This window comes from Mchenga conophoros, linkage group LG10, assembly GCF_057382185.1.
Source record: "Mchenga conophoros isolate Kocher_MC1m ecotype Shallow Benthic linkage group LG10, M_conophoros_male_GT1.1, whole genome shotgun sequence".
NCBI classification, from domain to species: domain Eukaryota; kingdom Metazoa; phylum Chordata; class Actinopteri; order Cichliformes; family Cichlidae; genus Mchenga; species Mchenga conophoros.
In genome coordinates this window covers 34327030-34343237 of record NC_140535.1, presented here as the reverse complement: position 1 = coordinate 34343237, position 16208 = coordinate 34327030, and the positions used below count along the sequence as shown (strand labels likewise).

The 16208-nt window shown below is 44.5% G+C and overlaps 1 protein-coding gene across 3 annotated transcripts in view; it reads left to right on the top strand.

Annotated features, from left to right (window-relative positions):
• The first annotated feature begins 10628 nt into the window (after positions 1-10628).
• dbn1 (drebrin 1) overlaps positions 10629-16208 on the top strand; it is a 114145-nt gene continuing 108565 nt past the window's right edge. For 2 of the 3 annotated variants that reach the window (XM_085289895.1, XM_085289893.1), the window contains exons 1-2: positions 10629-10856; positions 11003-11290. In XM_085289895.1, coding sequence (XP_085146021.1) covers positions 11208-11290 — 83 coding nt within the window. In that variant the 5' untranslated portion in view covers positions 10629-10856; positions 11003-11207. The remainder of the gene's footprint in view (positions 10857-11002; positions 11291-16208) is intronic. The other variant, XM_085289894.1, reaches the window with a different exon arrangement.

Genomic DNA, 16208 nt, shown 5'->3' with positions numbered 1-16208 from the left:
CATTTTGAACATTTGAGCCTCTGTGAGACGTTTGTGTTCCTGCAGACTTTGTGTCTTTCGGTGTCTTTCGGTTTCTGCTCTGGATTACAGAACTCACTGTGGGGCTCCGTCTCATTGGTTTGGTATGCGAGTTGTGTTTTTCCTGCAGACTTTTAACCCCTTGAGACTCATAAATATTTCTTTCTGAAGTCTCCAGTCTTTGTCTGCGCTCAACTGTAAAAATAAAACCCAGACAGGAGAAAGAAATCTAATAATCTCAATGAAAACACAGCTTCAGCAGCAAAGACAGAAAAGTCTGACACTGAGAACGTGCAGAACAAGAACGGCTTTTCGGAAGCAACGGTGCGAGTGCAGATTATCGTCTGACAAAAACAAACTAAATATCAAGAAAAAGTCACGACGAGATGTTTTATTGATCAGAGGTTCCTTTTGTTCGTCACGACTCCCTGAAACTGAAATGGAGGATGTCACAAAGAGACTCACGATGTGACTGAAACATGTAAAATCGAATCTACAGTTCCTAAATAATGTCTGAAACACTGACAGCACCACAGGACGTGCTTTAGGAGCTTTTGATTGATCCACCAGTGAAAACACAACTCAGAGTTATCTTATGTCTCTTAGATGTTTCCAGTCCGTTAAACACATTTATAAACTCAACTACAGATGGACGGATCCGATATTACGTATCGGTATCGGTCCGATACTGACCTAAATTACTGGATCGGATATCGGAGAAAAATAAAAAATGTAATCCGATCCATTAAATATCACGAAAGCACCTCACAAAACTTGCAACACGCCGTAACTCACCTCAGAACGTTAGCACGTCGGAGCAGTGGCTGTGGCATGCGGGACCTGTGTGGTCTGGATAGCATTTGGAGCTTCGCTAGCAACCTGGCATTTCATCTCCGACAAAGTTATCCCCGAGAGAAGTAAAGCAAGTGTGTAAGTCCATCTCTGAATGTTTGTAAAGCATTCCTGCGTTAAGCTTAACAAGCGACTGCCTCTCCTCTCCGGCTGATACTTCAATCGTGAAACTGATCAGCTGATCGGCTTTTCTGTCGCGAGTCCGTCTCTCTTGTTTGTTTTTGGTCCACTTTGCACCAGAAAGAGGAAACCAGCGGCTGAACAACAGCAGAACGTTTAAGCTTGATAAGCTGTTGTTAGAATTTATTTAATATTACTTTCTACTCGAGGATCTTTTTCTAGTAGCTGACGCTGGTAACTGTGCAGGGGCGGATCTAGCAAAGTTTAGCCAGGGGGGCCGATAGGGCATTAACAGGGAAAAGGGGGCACAAAGACATACTTTTCTTTCTTATTCTCATTTAAAATGTCGAGCTTTTAATAAATAATTATCTGACACCCAAAGTTTTAATTTGATGTAAAATGAATAGAAGTCAATTACTGTATATAGTGACTATTAAGTCTAATATATATACCCTAGTAAGCTATAGTATTTTTTACTTTGGGAAGGTACCATCTGTGCAGTCTGCAATTTTGTTGAAGAAAGATGTTGAATCTATTTAATATTTCTTGAAAAATAATTGATTTCTGTGCATTTTTTTTTCACACTGCATCAAATTAAGGTTGATTACGTCGATTAAGCATCATGAGGTGGAGCGTGAGGGGTGGTTCCCTATTTTTTATTTATTTATTTTTGTTGTTGCTGGGAGTTGGAACCCTATTAGTTAGGTTGCTTAATATTTACGCTAAGTACTCTTTAAAATACCAGAATAGGGAGGATGGTGTAGGTCTAAGTTTATTAGATTGATCAGTATTGCTGAACTATGAAATATTTTTTTTGTATACAGGTATAACAGAATAGCTTTAGTGTAGTTGTTGTTTTAAACTTGAGTATGAACTTGCAGACTTGCAAAATGCAGCAAGATATTTTAAAAAACAGTTTTGTTGATTAAAAAACACTGTATCGGATTCATATCGGTATCGGCAGATATCCAAATTTATGATATCGGTATCGGACATAAAAAAGTGGTATCGTGCCATCTCTAAACTCAACAGTAACTCTGATTTGGTCACATTTAGTCATAAAAACATTGTTTATACTGCATCACAGTGGGGAGGGAGGCAGCTGCAGAACATATCCTCCTGAGAGTTGGTGCAATAAAAGAGTTCAGAGGTGTAACAGGGCCTCCTCCACGCTGGACATGCTTGAAACGCCTCACCTGTAGGAGGCACCTCAGTCAGATGTTACCGTGGCTGGATGTGGAGGAGCAGCATCCCCGTTTCAGAGCTCAGTGAGAATTACCTCTGTGTAATAAAATCGAATGGCACAGCGAAGAGGCACGAAGCCAAGAAACAGCTGAGACCTGTGATTAGAAAGTAAGCCGGCCCCCAAACTGATATGAGCTGACTGAGGCGGACTGATGGCCGATAAAACGTTTTCAGCATCAGTTTGTCGCACAGGTAAAAGCAAAGAAATCTCCCAAAACCTTCACATCCTCGCCGCTCTGAACCTTACTGACGACACGCCTGACGGAGGAGTCAGAAGAGTGAAGGGTCGCTTGCGGGAAGCAAGTTTGCCTCGCTTAAAGCCAACGAACTCCTGGGAGGATCCGTCACACGAGGCTGGATGTCATTGTTCACCGTGTTTGAAGGCGAGACCATACTGCCCATCAGGCTCCAACAGTGGAGTCTGGAGGTGGGAACATTGTGGTGTGAGGCTGATTTTCAGCACACAGCCAAGGAAAATAAAGCTGCTGCAGCGGCCCACTCAATCACCGAAGGAATCTGTGGAAAAAAGCAAAAGTTCACAGAAGTCAAACTTTCACATTCATCTGGAAGAATGGGATAAAAATCCCACCAGATCAACGCCTGTGCTAGTTTCTCCAGGAACACAGGATACTGAAGGAGTCCAGTTAGCAAATTAATCATCTTTAACTGGGTTTAAACTTCAGCTTCTCCTTTTTTGTCCCTTTTTCAGGTCTCGTGATGTTTCGTGTATGAATGAGACGGGACCAAAGAACGATTAATGCCTGGTGATGTGAGATCTTCGGGCTTTTCCTTTAAAGCTCTGTGAAGGTGCTCTCACACATGCTGGTTTAAAGCTCGCGGTCACGGCGTTCAGAGCTGATCTTCAGCTCGTTTCACCCCCACACAGTTTTTTTATTGCTCTAATCTGTTTCAACATCCCGACGCCTCTTTACTTGGACGGAAACATTCGGAGCGTCTGATCTTCATAATTTCTTGATAAACATCTTTCATTTGAGAGGATCCAAACGCGTCGAGTCATCGGAGGATGCAGATTTAGGAGCTTAGAGACAAACTAAATGACAAAGAGTTTGGATTTGTGGAGCTTCTATTTGATCCCAAAGGAAAACTAAGAGACGTGACTGCTGATGGACAAAAGGGGAGACGCTCTGTCTCACACACAGACCACAGATGGGAAGTGAACCTCTGCTTTTCCTTTGTCCTCCATCTGTCCACGTGTCTGCCTCCTCCTCCAGGCGTCCCGATGTAGATGCTGATCAATGGATCAATCGATACCCCGCCGTCACACAGCAGCGAGGTTTGGACAAAGGACCAGAGAAACCTTTTGTTTCCTCCAGTTTTTACTGCAAAGAAACAGCAACGATTTATCTGCTGGAAACTACAAAATAAGAGCGTGTGAGATTGAACCAAACATCCTGTATGTGCGTGAACGTCACAGATTCCTACTTTTTCTGTTCCTGCGTCTTATTTTCTTTCACTGGAACCAAGTGGATATGAGACTCGTTTAAACGAAGGAAAACAGAAAAGACTAAGACTGCTTCTGTGTTGAGCAAAAACTGAACTGCACGAATCGTGAGTTTAAATACGAAACCCTGAGTGTGAGAGAGCGGTCGCTGTTTAATCCCAGTCGTGAGGTCATTATTTTCAGTACTGACAAAGGTGGAGCTTCTGTCTTCAATGTCAGAGTGAAAACATCAAGCTCATTTTGGAGGATTTCATCTTTGACGGTGCAGCGAGGAGGAGACGGAGGAGGGTGGGACTCAAACCCAGGTCGCTGTTTTTAACCTCGCGGTGTCCGGCCGCCCGCTGTTAGTGAAACTGCAGCGGATTGGTACAAACCAGAAACCGAAGCCACGGTGACGTCAGCGGCTCAAGTTTGGATTTTGGGTCACGCCATCTTGGTTTTTGGAGACACTGGAGTAAAGAAACAAAGCGTGCAGCAGCGTCACACCAAAGAACTTGCTACACTCGCCTGTGTCACCTCCACCTGTCAGTCACACAGGCCACGCCCCTATGTTGGAAAGAAAAGGATCCTGTTGGCGGCCCTCATGAGCTCAGCACCAACACAACGACCACAAAGGAAACGTTTTCTGCCCGGTACGACGGCGGCCGGGTAAAAGAGGCCGATGGTGCAGAGTCAGATTCTGTTTTAGTGCCTTGCTGAATGGCGCCGGCGTTCGTGGTCCTCCAGGATGCTCGGTCTCTCCCTCGGCGCAGCAGCTCGTCCTTTCCTTCTGCCCATGATGGCTTCTCTCCTTCGGCCTCCTCCACTTCTTTTCCCTTTGTTTTCCTGATGTGACATCATCGATCCGACCCTCCTCGTCCTCCCGATGAAGCACGTCGACACGTTTCCTGTTTGTGTCCCAGCTTTGCTTCCGTACATGAGGACAGGTGTGAAACCTTTCTGTTGCTGTGAGTTGGGCAGACGACGAACTCCAAAAATGAAACAATAATCGACCTGAAAGTCAAAGATTTTCACAGTTTGAAGTTAAAAGTTTGACGTGTTTCTGTTGTGCTTTGTGTTTCTATTCATTCAAAACGTAAAATAAAAACTCAAAGATAATAAAACTGTTTTGACTCAGCACACCGACATGCTGTAATCGATCATCGATCGATAGTCCTGATGTCGGCAGCGTCAGACCCAGCGATGCTGCTCACGCTCAGACCTCGTCCTCTGACTGAACAAACGAGGGGCGGGACTAGTCTTCATTCTTCGTTTTCATCCAGCAAGCTGAAAGTGAGAAACATCACAAACAGATTTTTAAAGGTTAAAAATGACAGCTCAACACACTCTGACCGACACGCCGTCTTTTAGCTCCGTTTTGGTCTCCTTCACCTGTAAAACCCCTGACAGACCCCTTCAGCTCCACACAAAGCCATGAATAGTTTCACGTGTCGAGCCTTCATGCTGCTGTTAGGCCGAGCAGAGCGAGCTGTCAAAAACTGTCACGTGCATTTGGAAAAAGCTGCAACGCAACATTTAGGATTCAAATATACGTCACACACGGACAAAGACTGTACATAAAAGATGGACGTGGCCATTAGTTTCTGGATTTTGCGTTTGGAAGAAACAACTTTGGTGCGTGGACCACTGTCCTGTTGCTTTTTCTGTCTGTTTGTTTTACAGTAAGAAGTGACCATATTTGGATGATACTGGAATTTTCAGGTAATATTAACAAACTTGATTAATCAAAGTAGCCACGCCCCTAAATCCAGTATCCAGCTGGATCATTCATGAGCAGGAAACTATCCACTGAGACCAAACACGCTTAATTCTGCTGGACAGCTGAACACAGGAGTGTATGAGGGCGGACTCACTGCTGAAGGCAGCCCCAAGAGTCCTCGATATAAATATGTAAAAACTGTGTGTGTTTCTGTTTGTTTGTATATGTGTCTTTCTTACTGCTGTTACACCCACATTTCCCCTCGTGGGACAATTAAAGGATTTTTCTACCAAAGTGGCCACGAGAAGAAATGAAAATTAAAATAAAAATGAAAAAGATTATTTTAAGGCTGATTTAAAATTTGCACTCAGAGAAATGATGCTGTGCAAAATCTTTTTTTCTTTTTCTTTTTTAAACTCGTCCGATTCTGCATCAATTTTTCCTGTTTTTCCGCCTCTACACCAGCTTTCATTAAATTCATCTCGGCAGGTTTTTTGTGCCTAATCTTGAATTATGGTGCACAGCTGAAAATAGTTTTTTTTTATCAGAGACTCGCTGTACCCACTCCCACAAACCGGCCGAGCACAAAGTGTTTCAGTCGTCTGACAGCCCGGGGAGAGAACGCTGGCAGTAATTTATGATCCCATGATGCATCAGTACTGTGAGGAGTAAACACGTGTGCACGGTGTCCTGGTAGAGCGGAGGTTTTTGAAAGGTGGTGCAGACTTTTGCAGTCGTGGTAAAGAGTCAGAGCAGTTATTTAGTGTGGAGCTAAAGGGTCGCCTTGCATGCAAATAAACACAAGAGGAACGAGTGCAGCGGGGTTCAGAGAGCTGAATGGTGGGCCGAGGGAGTTTCAGCAGCTTCACCTTGAACATAATCGCTGTCTGTGCCAATTAAAGCGCCACCAGCGCCCCCGCCCCTCCTCCATTATCCTCTGGCCTCTGAGAGCCGAGGGAAGGTATGTGGGCTCTGCGCCAGCCGGTGGGCCCGCTTGGGAGACAAACACCGAGGCGGCCTGCGTGGGGTTCAGCTCTCTTAGGCAGCCTGGTTTCCACAGCAACGGCCACCGCCGCCAGCTGGGAAAAACCTCCTAAATGTCAACTTTTCCAGGAAACGGGGAGAAAAGAACCTCATTTTAAAGTCTCATTGCTTACAGGGTCCCCAAAAACCCTCAAAGACGGCTTCGAGAGACATTCTTGGGCCATTCGGTCATCAGAGATTCGTTTTGTCTGAGTTTGGCGTCGTTAATCTCCGTCTTCAACCAGATTTTATAGCTTTCATACAAACCTGATGTGTCTTTGCACTCCCCACCACACTGTCAGTGTCTGTTTGTACTTGACTCACACTGTAAGAACGTCTTCTGTTTGTTTCACCTCGTGTGATTGACAATAAAAACTCAGGCTCTGTTTTTTGTTCCATGTGAAGAGTTTAATGTCGGATTTGTGTGCTGCTGCCACACATATCTCACATATTTCACAGATTTTTCTGTGGATTTCATTTGTCTGAACTTCAGCATCGTAACACAGCAGCTAAAACAAAATAAAATTGGTTTCAGGTTAAAAGAGCCTTGCAGTAGCAGTATGTAACCCCAGTGTGCCCATGTTCACCCTCAGAGTGCCAAACTTACCCAAAATTCACCAAATTCTTCCTTTAACCCTGAAACTCTTAATCTGAAAATCAGACAGAAATGAACTAATGGGTTAAAAGTTGAATCATCTTTTATACATTAGTTTTTGGCCTCCATGTTTCGAAACTTCAGCTTTAGCGTAACGCCTGCTGAAATGTTAGCTTCCTGAAGTCAGAGGTTTGGGTTATCAGCCAGGTTAGCTGACACACGGACACTGAAACAGCATTTTTATGGACCCTGCGGCCGCCACATCCTCCTGTAGAAGCTGCAAAGGACTCAACGGTCTGAGTATTCATGGCTGAATCAGAGGAAATCTCCAGACTGCTACAACAGTAAGAAAAATAATGCTTGGGTTCAGATTTCTGTTACCAACTGAGTGGTGGCGGCTACTTTCAGGGACCTGCAGCACGGTTTTCTCTGGATGCAGCCACTCTTTGTGCAGACGAGAGAGCCTGACGTCTTAGTAATAAGAAAAAAAACAACCTTTGTTCACGTTTAATCACCACATGTACACATGTGGTGATTAAACGTGAACATAAGAGACTCAGGAATGCATTAATGCCACTGAATGTCCTCACAAAGTTAGTGAAACAAGTGTGTGTGTGTGTGTGTGTGTGTGTGTGTGTGTGTGTGTGTGTGTGTGTGTGTGTATTAGCTCCTCCCCCTGCACACAGAGTGGAGCAGTCGCCCCAACAGGAAACATCTTTGGCCCAAAATACGAGAACCGCTCAACCAAACGACCTGAAACTCAACACGGAGCTCGTCGACATCCTCTGAAACACACCAGCTGAGTCTGAAGTGGATCAGCTGACCGTGGACGTTTCTGTCCATCTGAAGGTCAACATGAAGAGCTGCTGTCAGTGCAGTAGTCTCCCTGTAACATGTTTGTTGGCAGCATGTCCTACTCAGGTACATTTCTGCACTTTAACGTGAACATTTTGGTCCTTTTTCATTTCAGTTTTTTTTTTCCATTTATAGTCGTTGGAACATCGACCAATCACATTTCAGCAGGTAACCTGAAAATTAGCCACTGTACATAAGAACTGATGCTTTTTACAAGTTCACTCATAACTTCTATCATGTGTTGACTGATTGAAATCCACTGTGATGTTGTTAAGAAGCAAAACTACAAAAAAAAGTCTTTGTCTGTTTCTGTTCTCTCAAAAATTAAATCACCACAAAAGTCTGAAGTTGTGCTTCACTTGGTCCACAGATGAATCCACTCGAAGCCCAGACCTCCCACCGTTTCTCGTCCTGCTGATCTGACCGACAACACGTTTAAAAACGTCTGCGTATCAGCGATGAGTCTGACACGTCAGCAAACAACGAATGACACACAATTCATACATGTTAAAAAACAAAATCAGGCTCAGGTAAGCAATCTGTGGAAACTGTTTAATGTTCAAATGTAACTTTATTCATAGAAAGCAGACTCAACATTTAATTTCTGTGTTATAGTCTCATCTGTGTTTCTTTGAATGAAGCTGTAGTGTTCATGGAAACAAAGTCGACATCTGCCTGCCTGCGCTGCAGTTTTTCATCTGGTAAATACTTAATTCAGATGGAGCAGAGTATTTATATTAATACTAATGTTGAAAACACAAGAAACAGAATAAACTGGTTTTAACTGTTAACTTCACCCGGCTTCAGTAGTCAGCTTGTTTCCTGCTTCATGTACAAACCATCCACAAAACACTGGGAGTGCGATCTGGCGAGCGGTCCTGAGGCTCGTCAGGTCGTTTTGTTGCTTTAATGAATTTATTATCAGCAGCAATATAAAATTATGCACAAAAGGAACTACTAATGTAAAAAAAAAAAATGTTATTTATTTATATATATTTAATATATAAATATTATTTTATTTACTCACACCACACAAAATATAAAAAAAAGATAAATTATAATATACAAAAATCAACTATTTACAATTCAGCTTTTAACTATTTCAATTTTCAGATGTTTCCTTTTAAACAAATTTAAAAGGAAACAACACAGAACACTGCAAACCACAACATAATAAAATGCGACTGTAATCCCCCCCGCGCAGCGCTGGGCGGAGGGGCGCAAACTCCCATCTCTGCTCAGCGCCAACACAAGGAGTGCAGCGTGAAGCAAAAAAAGTGAGAGAAAGAAAAAAAAAATCTTGCATTGTTCACTTGAAAGAGTCGGCTCTAAGAGCCATTTCGTTCGCGACCGACCCATCACTAATGGAGACGGTCTGAGTCAGGGATTGGTCTGAGGAGGCGGCGGTGCCATCGGGTCCTGCTGACTATTCCTCACAAACAAATCAGCCCACAGAGGCTGACAGAGGTCAGCTGTTCCAGCTGTTGAAAACAGCTTCAGCTGCTCCTCAGCGCTCATCATCTGATCTGCTTTTTAAAACAGGACCGCCATGCTGGAATCCATAGCAACAGGCAAACTTACCAGGCAGCTCTGCCACTTATTGGTTTTCATGAGACACTTGTTATTAAGAAAACATGGGACCCACGTGCCTCCAGACGACTTCACTAATGCACCACCCGGCTGATGGAGGCTCCTTCTGAAGTGGTTGATGCCCCCATTACAGTCCTAAAAAGGTTTTTAATCCACAGATTGTCAAAGAAGAAGTCCTGAATGCTAAGAGGAGGAGGAGGCCACCTTTAGTTACTGCACTCACAGTTTGAAGTCTAAGTGCAGCCATCTTGGTTTGTTTGGAGCTGGAAGTGACCATATTTGGACAAGAGGGTGGAAGTGATCAGCTACTCCTAGCAAGACTGGTTTTTAAGCTAATGCATCACACTGACACTGCACCCTCTAATAATGAGAGCTAAATAACAGGCTAACAAACTCTTAGACTTTAATTCACCCAAACTTAGAGGACAGACTTCAAGGATGCAGCACAAACTTGGACTGCAGGTCGAGTTCAGTGACTCCAGACAGCCAAGGCCGAGACTAGCAGCTCCAGCTCTAACCAGAGGAGCCACACACCAAACCTGAAGCCTCAATCAAGTTAAAAAAGAAGCGCTTTAAAAACAACCACCTGCCGTGCTCCAATTATAAACGAGGAAATGATCCACAAAGACCCAAACTGTTTCTGTAAACGTGCTTATTTCTGCTGTAAAGTTCAACATTTTTATGTGAACGTTTACAACAGGAGCCTCTGGTGGCCACCAGAGGAACTGCAGGTTTTCTTCCACCTGATTATTTCGCCAAACTCTGATCAGAGAAACTTACAGAAAACACAAAGTAGGCACAGAATGTTTCATGTGTTACTCTGAGGAAGATTACAGACTCCTCATCACTCTGCAGGTCATCAGCTAATGAGAAGGTTGCCAATTCCCGGCTGCTCCAGTCTGCGTGCCAAACATCCTGATGTGTTCATCAGTGTGGATCTTAGACCAAAAGCACTTAGATGTAGAAAGGTGCATGCTGGGTGCTCAGGAACCCTCCATTTACCAGTAAAAGCCCCGCCCACAGAAAAGCTTACATCACAGGTCACTCTCACCTGGTGCTGTTCCAGCTGGAAATGCTTCACATAATGAGATCAGTAACTCCTGTAAGCCCAACAGCTTCACTTCACATAGTTTTTTTTGTTCTCCTGGACCTGTGTGATGTCACAGGGAAAGACCAGAGTAGATTAGAACAGAATAGAAAAAAAACTTTATTATCCACATCAGTGGGAGATTGTCTTTGGTTCACCAAATTAAAAGACTGAGTGACACTGCAGAAAGCAGAGCATTGTTCACGAGCAAGCCTTCAGAAAAACAGCAAGTTTGACTTTCACACCTGGTTTCGTACTTATTGACCTCCTTTACCTGATATTTCCTCTTTGCTCGAGCTCCTTGTTTTTTGTAAGTGCTGTAAGACGATCTGAGTACAGCGCATGTTAAACAGTAACAGCAATAATGTAAAAGTAATGATTTACCACAGTGACACGCACATTCACACAAATCTTCCTCCTTTCGGACAAATTTAAACTTTAACTGTTTCTGTGCAGCTGCAGGAGTTGAAAGGTCGGCACTAGGACCCATCGGACAGCTGACCGGCTGGTGTTCCGGCGCTAGGACCCCGCGGACACCGCGCTCCTCTCTTTGTTTCCACCAGTCAGCGCCTCCTCCTCCTGCTGCTGCTGTCGTCCTCCTGTAGTCTCACTCCGAGTCTCTCTCCATCAGCAGCGGCTGGATGCTTGCAGGGACGGAAACATGGCTGTGAATCTCGGCAATAACCGGCTGGCCCTGCTCACCGCCTACCAGGACGTCATCGACGACACCACGGACACCGACTGGTGAGTCCCGCGGCCCTGCTCTCCTGTCCTCTCCTGGTTCTGCTCCCGCTCCTCTCACGGCTCCTCTCGGGGTTTCGTTGTTCGGGTTGTTGCGCGCTGAGGATGCGCAGGGCAGGACTGGGGCACCACCACCTTCATCATCGTCGTCAGTACAGCTGGTGTAAAGTAGAGACGGAGGGGGTGCGGTTGTTTCGGGTCTGCAGAGAGTTTGTGTCAGAGAGCTGCAGGTCTTTTTTTTTTTTTTTTATGGGGCGGGGGGGTCCCGAGCTGCCCCGCAGTGCAGACTCAGCGGGGAAATGTGCGCCACTGTGCGCGTAAAATGCGCTTTGTTTGCCCTCAGTCCGCCGGGACCGGCTTCACTCCCAGCTGGAAGCAATTTCAGGCTTTTGTGCAAAGTGATGCAGAAGTGTGTGTGTGTGTGTGTGAGGTGGTCCAGAGATACTGATGAGCCCCTGCATCCTTAAACCAGCAGGAAGAGGGGCGAGGCCGGTGGGTGGGATGGAGGGAGGAGGGGAAAGAAGGGGTGGAGGCTTCCATCATCCCCCTTTGTGGCGTTTCTTCACTGGGAAATGGTGCAAGAGGGTCAGTAAGGAAGTTAGTGAAGTAAAAAATTATTCATTTGGCCTGCCGAGCAGTACGGTGGCCCAAAGGTGCAAAACACAACGACACTAAGAAAAACGCAACAACTTTTTAGAAACATCAAATCAAAAAAACGCAACAGTGAAACCAAACTGGACTTTGTTTTGTAAAAAACCAAACCAAACCAAAAATACAACAAAGAAGTAAAACTGTGAAGCAAAAGAACAGAAAAGTAAAAAACAAAATAAAAACACAATTACAAGCAAAAAATTTTTTAGTTGTGTGTAGGAAAACCCCGTCAACATTCAGGGAAAGAAACAAACATCTCATGACATTCCAGGAAAAAATGTGACAACATTGGGAAAACCCCCCAAAACGATTAAACATTAAACCAAAAAAATGAAAACATGAGATTTAAGAAAACAATAACATTTCACAAAAGCCTGACAGGAAGCAGGAACAGCACAAAAAGGAAAAATCAGCATTTTGAAAAATGACTTTTGAACAGGAGACCAACACAGGAAGTGACTAACAGCAGTGTGGTGATCTGAAACTATAGAATAAGAATAAGAACAACTTCATTTATCCCGAGGGAAATTCTTTTGTCATGTACATGCTCAAAGCAGCAGGAGAGACAGAGGAACAGATGAATAAGATATACAATATATACAATCAGAATAGTAGTATACAGTACAGAAGTGGGCGGGCCCAGAGTTAAAACTCTCTTGACTTCAAGGCGATTGAAGTGATTTTGTTTACTGAAATATAACGTTTGGCTATTTGTTGATCGATCAGTATCGGCAGTTACTGCGGCCGATAAATAAAAATGTAAAGAGTAAAGAGGAGAAAGGAGAAGCGCCCTTCAGCCATGTTGTGAGTGTTGAGTTGGGCAAAGTGCAAACGAGTAAATAAAAATACATAATAAATGTCTTAAAGAAAAGAATATCGGCCAGTATATCAGATCAGTAAAATCAGCAGATATCAGTATCGGTCTTAAAAATCTGATATCAGTCTGATATCAAAAACATGAAAAAATCAGTTTTCAGGTGTGTTGTGTTTGGCACCTCTAGGCTACCATACCGCAAACCATGGCCTGAGTAAAACTATGTGTATTTGAAGTACTGCTCCCAGCTGCTCCCTAATGGGATCAAACCAGCAACCTTTTGCTGGCAGATGTGTAAACCACCACACTGGAGCTGCTGCACTGAAACATTATTATTAATATTTATTAACAGACAAAGATCAGGCTTTAATCTCTAATCTTGGAATTTTATATAACAGCTTTTCTGTCTATGAAGAAGGCAAACAGACCAGCGCTCACTGGTTTAACAATGACTCACTCCCACAGATCAACAGCCCCACTGGCTGCAGTGATGTATTAAAGTAAACGTTTATTGCATGGACTTTGGTGCTGAAACACCAAAAGCACTCTTAGGTTTAGAGTTTGTCATTTCGTAGCCGAGCAGGAAGGTCACCGAGCTGAATTTCCCCGGCAGCCTGTGAATCCAGAGCAGCAAAGTTTTAGGTGAATCCCAGAGAAAAAAGAGGAATTTCAGAAACCTCGGCCTGGTTTTGGTGCCGGCACGTCCTTCCTGTTCTGTCTGTGTTTGACTCAGAACAAAAAGGGGAAGGAGCCGATTTGTTTAGTTTCAGAAGCTGCAGCATGTAGAGGAGCTGGTTAGCTTAGAGGAGGTAATATTTGACTTGGACTGCAGGTTTAATGTTAAACTCCAGCCTCTGTCCTTGAACACGATAAGGCAGCAGTCATAACAGCTCCACCTGCTCCCCTGATTAAAAATCAGAGGTGTCCTTTGTGAAAGGTTGTTTGGACACAAACGCTGAGTCTGAAACGTGAACCTGAGCCATCTGCTGCAGGTCGTGAGGCCAGGTGAGGTCACGAGGAAGCCTAACCGCCTCACTCAGTCTGTCCACAAGGGGGCGTGCAAATGGATGGTAATATATTTTTTTAGTTGATTAGCTTCGACAACAACACGAAGGCTTTTTTAGTGTTACCACAAACCGAGCAGATCATTGATCTATTATTGATAAATGATTAAACCCACGTGATCACACGCTGTGCTCGTTGTCCTGAGGTGGGAGTCGCTCTGGTTGTTGTAGTATAGTTGCAGCTACAGTTGAGCAATATGTTGCCCTCACCCAGCGACGTCAGCAGGGTTGGGCTGGAGTTAGAGGTTTTGTGGTCCAGCGGTTAGCACCATCGCCTCACAGGAACAACGGTCTCAGGTCCAGATCCAGCCTGGTGTCTCTACAGGTTCTTCACCCAGTCCAAAATCCTTCATGGGGCTAACTGGTGACTCTGAATTGGCGGTTGTTTGTCTGTCCAGGTGTACCCGCCCACTCGCCTCAGCCTGACTTAAACCTGAAGTGACGGGAAATGGATGGAGGGTACCTTTCATTGAAATCCGTCTTTTCCTTTAGATCTGACAGTTTTTCCAAAAAGGTAGAAAAAAAGAAAGGCTATAGCTTAAGGGTGGAGGTTAACCTAACCCCAACCTGATGTTAAGACAAAAATATTCCAGCCACCCACCAACAGTCCAGTGTGGACGCTGGTTTCTGTGGCTGAGGAGGTCGAGGAAGGGTCTTTCAATCAGGATCCACTCTATAGTTGTATATTGAAGTGTCTGTGGGCAGCATGTTGAACTCTGAGGCCACGTCCACACGTAAAGGCAGAAATGAAGGAAAACGCTGCTAGGAACATGCCAAAGCAGCAGATGGCGATATATTCCTAACCGTGTAGAAATGTTGGCCAATCAGAAGTCTAGAAGCCTTGGTGGGAAATAGTAAACAAGGATGGGGCATTGAAGGTGTGGAGGGACAGTATATGTAAGCATTTAAACACTGCAGAGAGTAACAGTAACAGTTTGTAGAAATTCATTTCACCGAAACGATAACGTGGCGCACAGTGTGACGTCAAAAAAGGCGCACACCTTTGACGCTGCGTTTTTCTCGTCCACACGTAAATGCAAAAACTGAGTTTTTAAAAATCTCAGTTTTCAGTGACCAAAAACGCCGTTTACGTGTGGACGGAAGGTGCAAACGCATAGAAAAATCTGCGTTTTCAAAAATACCCGGGTACGTGTGGACATAGCTTGTCAAACATTGTCACACAGAACAACTCAGGCTAACTATCTGGGACATTGTTTTGAATTTTGAGTTATTTTGTCACCGTTTTCAGTCACTAACTCAACGTTTTGACTCATGTGGAGCAAAAACCAAAACTCTTTTTCAGTGGCTGCAAACAAACACGCTTATTTGTGAGAAAACAAACACGCTTATTTGCAGAGCCAAAGTGCGCTTTGTGCTCTCTGAACACGCTCAGGTGATGTGCGGTAATCTAACCCCAGCATGAGCTTCAGTCACAAATGTAACACATGAGGAAACGTGAATGTTTCTGTTTCATAAGTAAGAAACTTCATCACAGCTGTTTGAGCAGGTTTTGAGATTTCCAGCATTCAAACAGTTTCGCCGGCTGAATCATCAAAGAGCCGAAAGGCTCAGTGTGGGAAGTGACCCCAGGTGTCCCCAGCGTGATGATGGGAATGAAGTTTGCTGTTCGGATCGTTAATAATCTCATTTAAAGGTCTGTGGAACCAAAATTTTAGATTCTGATTCAGCAGAATCTGAATGCTTTTACAGTTTCAGATTCTGGAAGCTGAAATCTCCAACAGTTCATCAGAGTTTCACTAATATGGAGGTTTGTTTAAAAACTGAGCATCAGAAACAACAGAGGCGTCTCTGTTGGGCTGCTTTTGGTTTATTTACAGCAGATTTCGTCATCGATACAAAGACAGACATCGAGGACAAATTTCCACCTCTGTTCCCGGAGATGTGCGCTCGTCACAGCCTGACACCGAGCTCTCCGAGGGTGCAGAAACATCGCTGTTCAGGTGTTGATGGAGGCAAGAAATGATGCTTTTTCCACCCTCGAGTCTCTCGCGGCGTCACCAAACTGTAAAAGTGTAAATTACGTGTTTGTGTCAGCTGAACTGCTCGTGCGAGCTGTCATGTTGAAAGGTTAACGTTTCCTATAACGGCGTTCGGATTTAGTGGGATGATCCGGCGGGGCGGAGAGACGATGCGGAGGGCCTCAGGCCTGCCCCCGTTTTTCACACTTGATGGGATTCAAACAAAGGCAGAAACCTCCAAACACGCTGACCCCAAACAACACGGGACCCCCCCCAAACACCCTCCACACCACCGCCCTCTGCCCTACTCTGCTTTCCCAGAGAGCGGATTTAGGAGCTGGATAAATGCAGTCTCTGGAGCCCCTCCTCAAATCTGGTTTTTCGGGCACACCAGTCCAAATAAGACGAGTTCT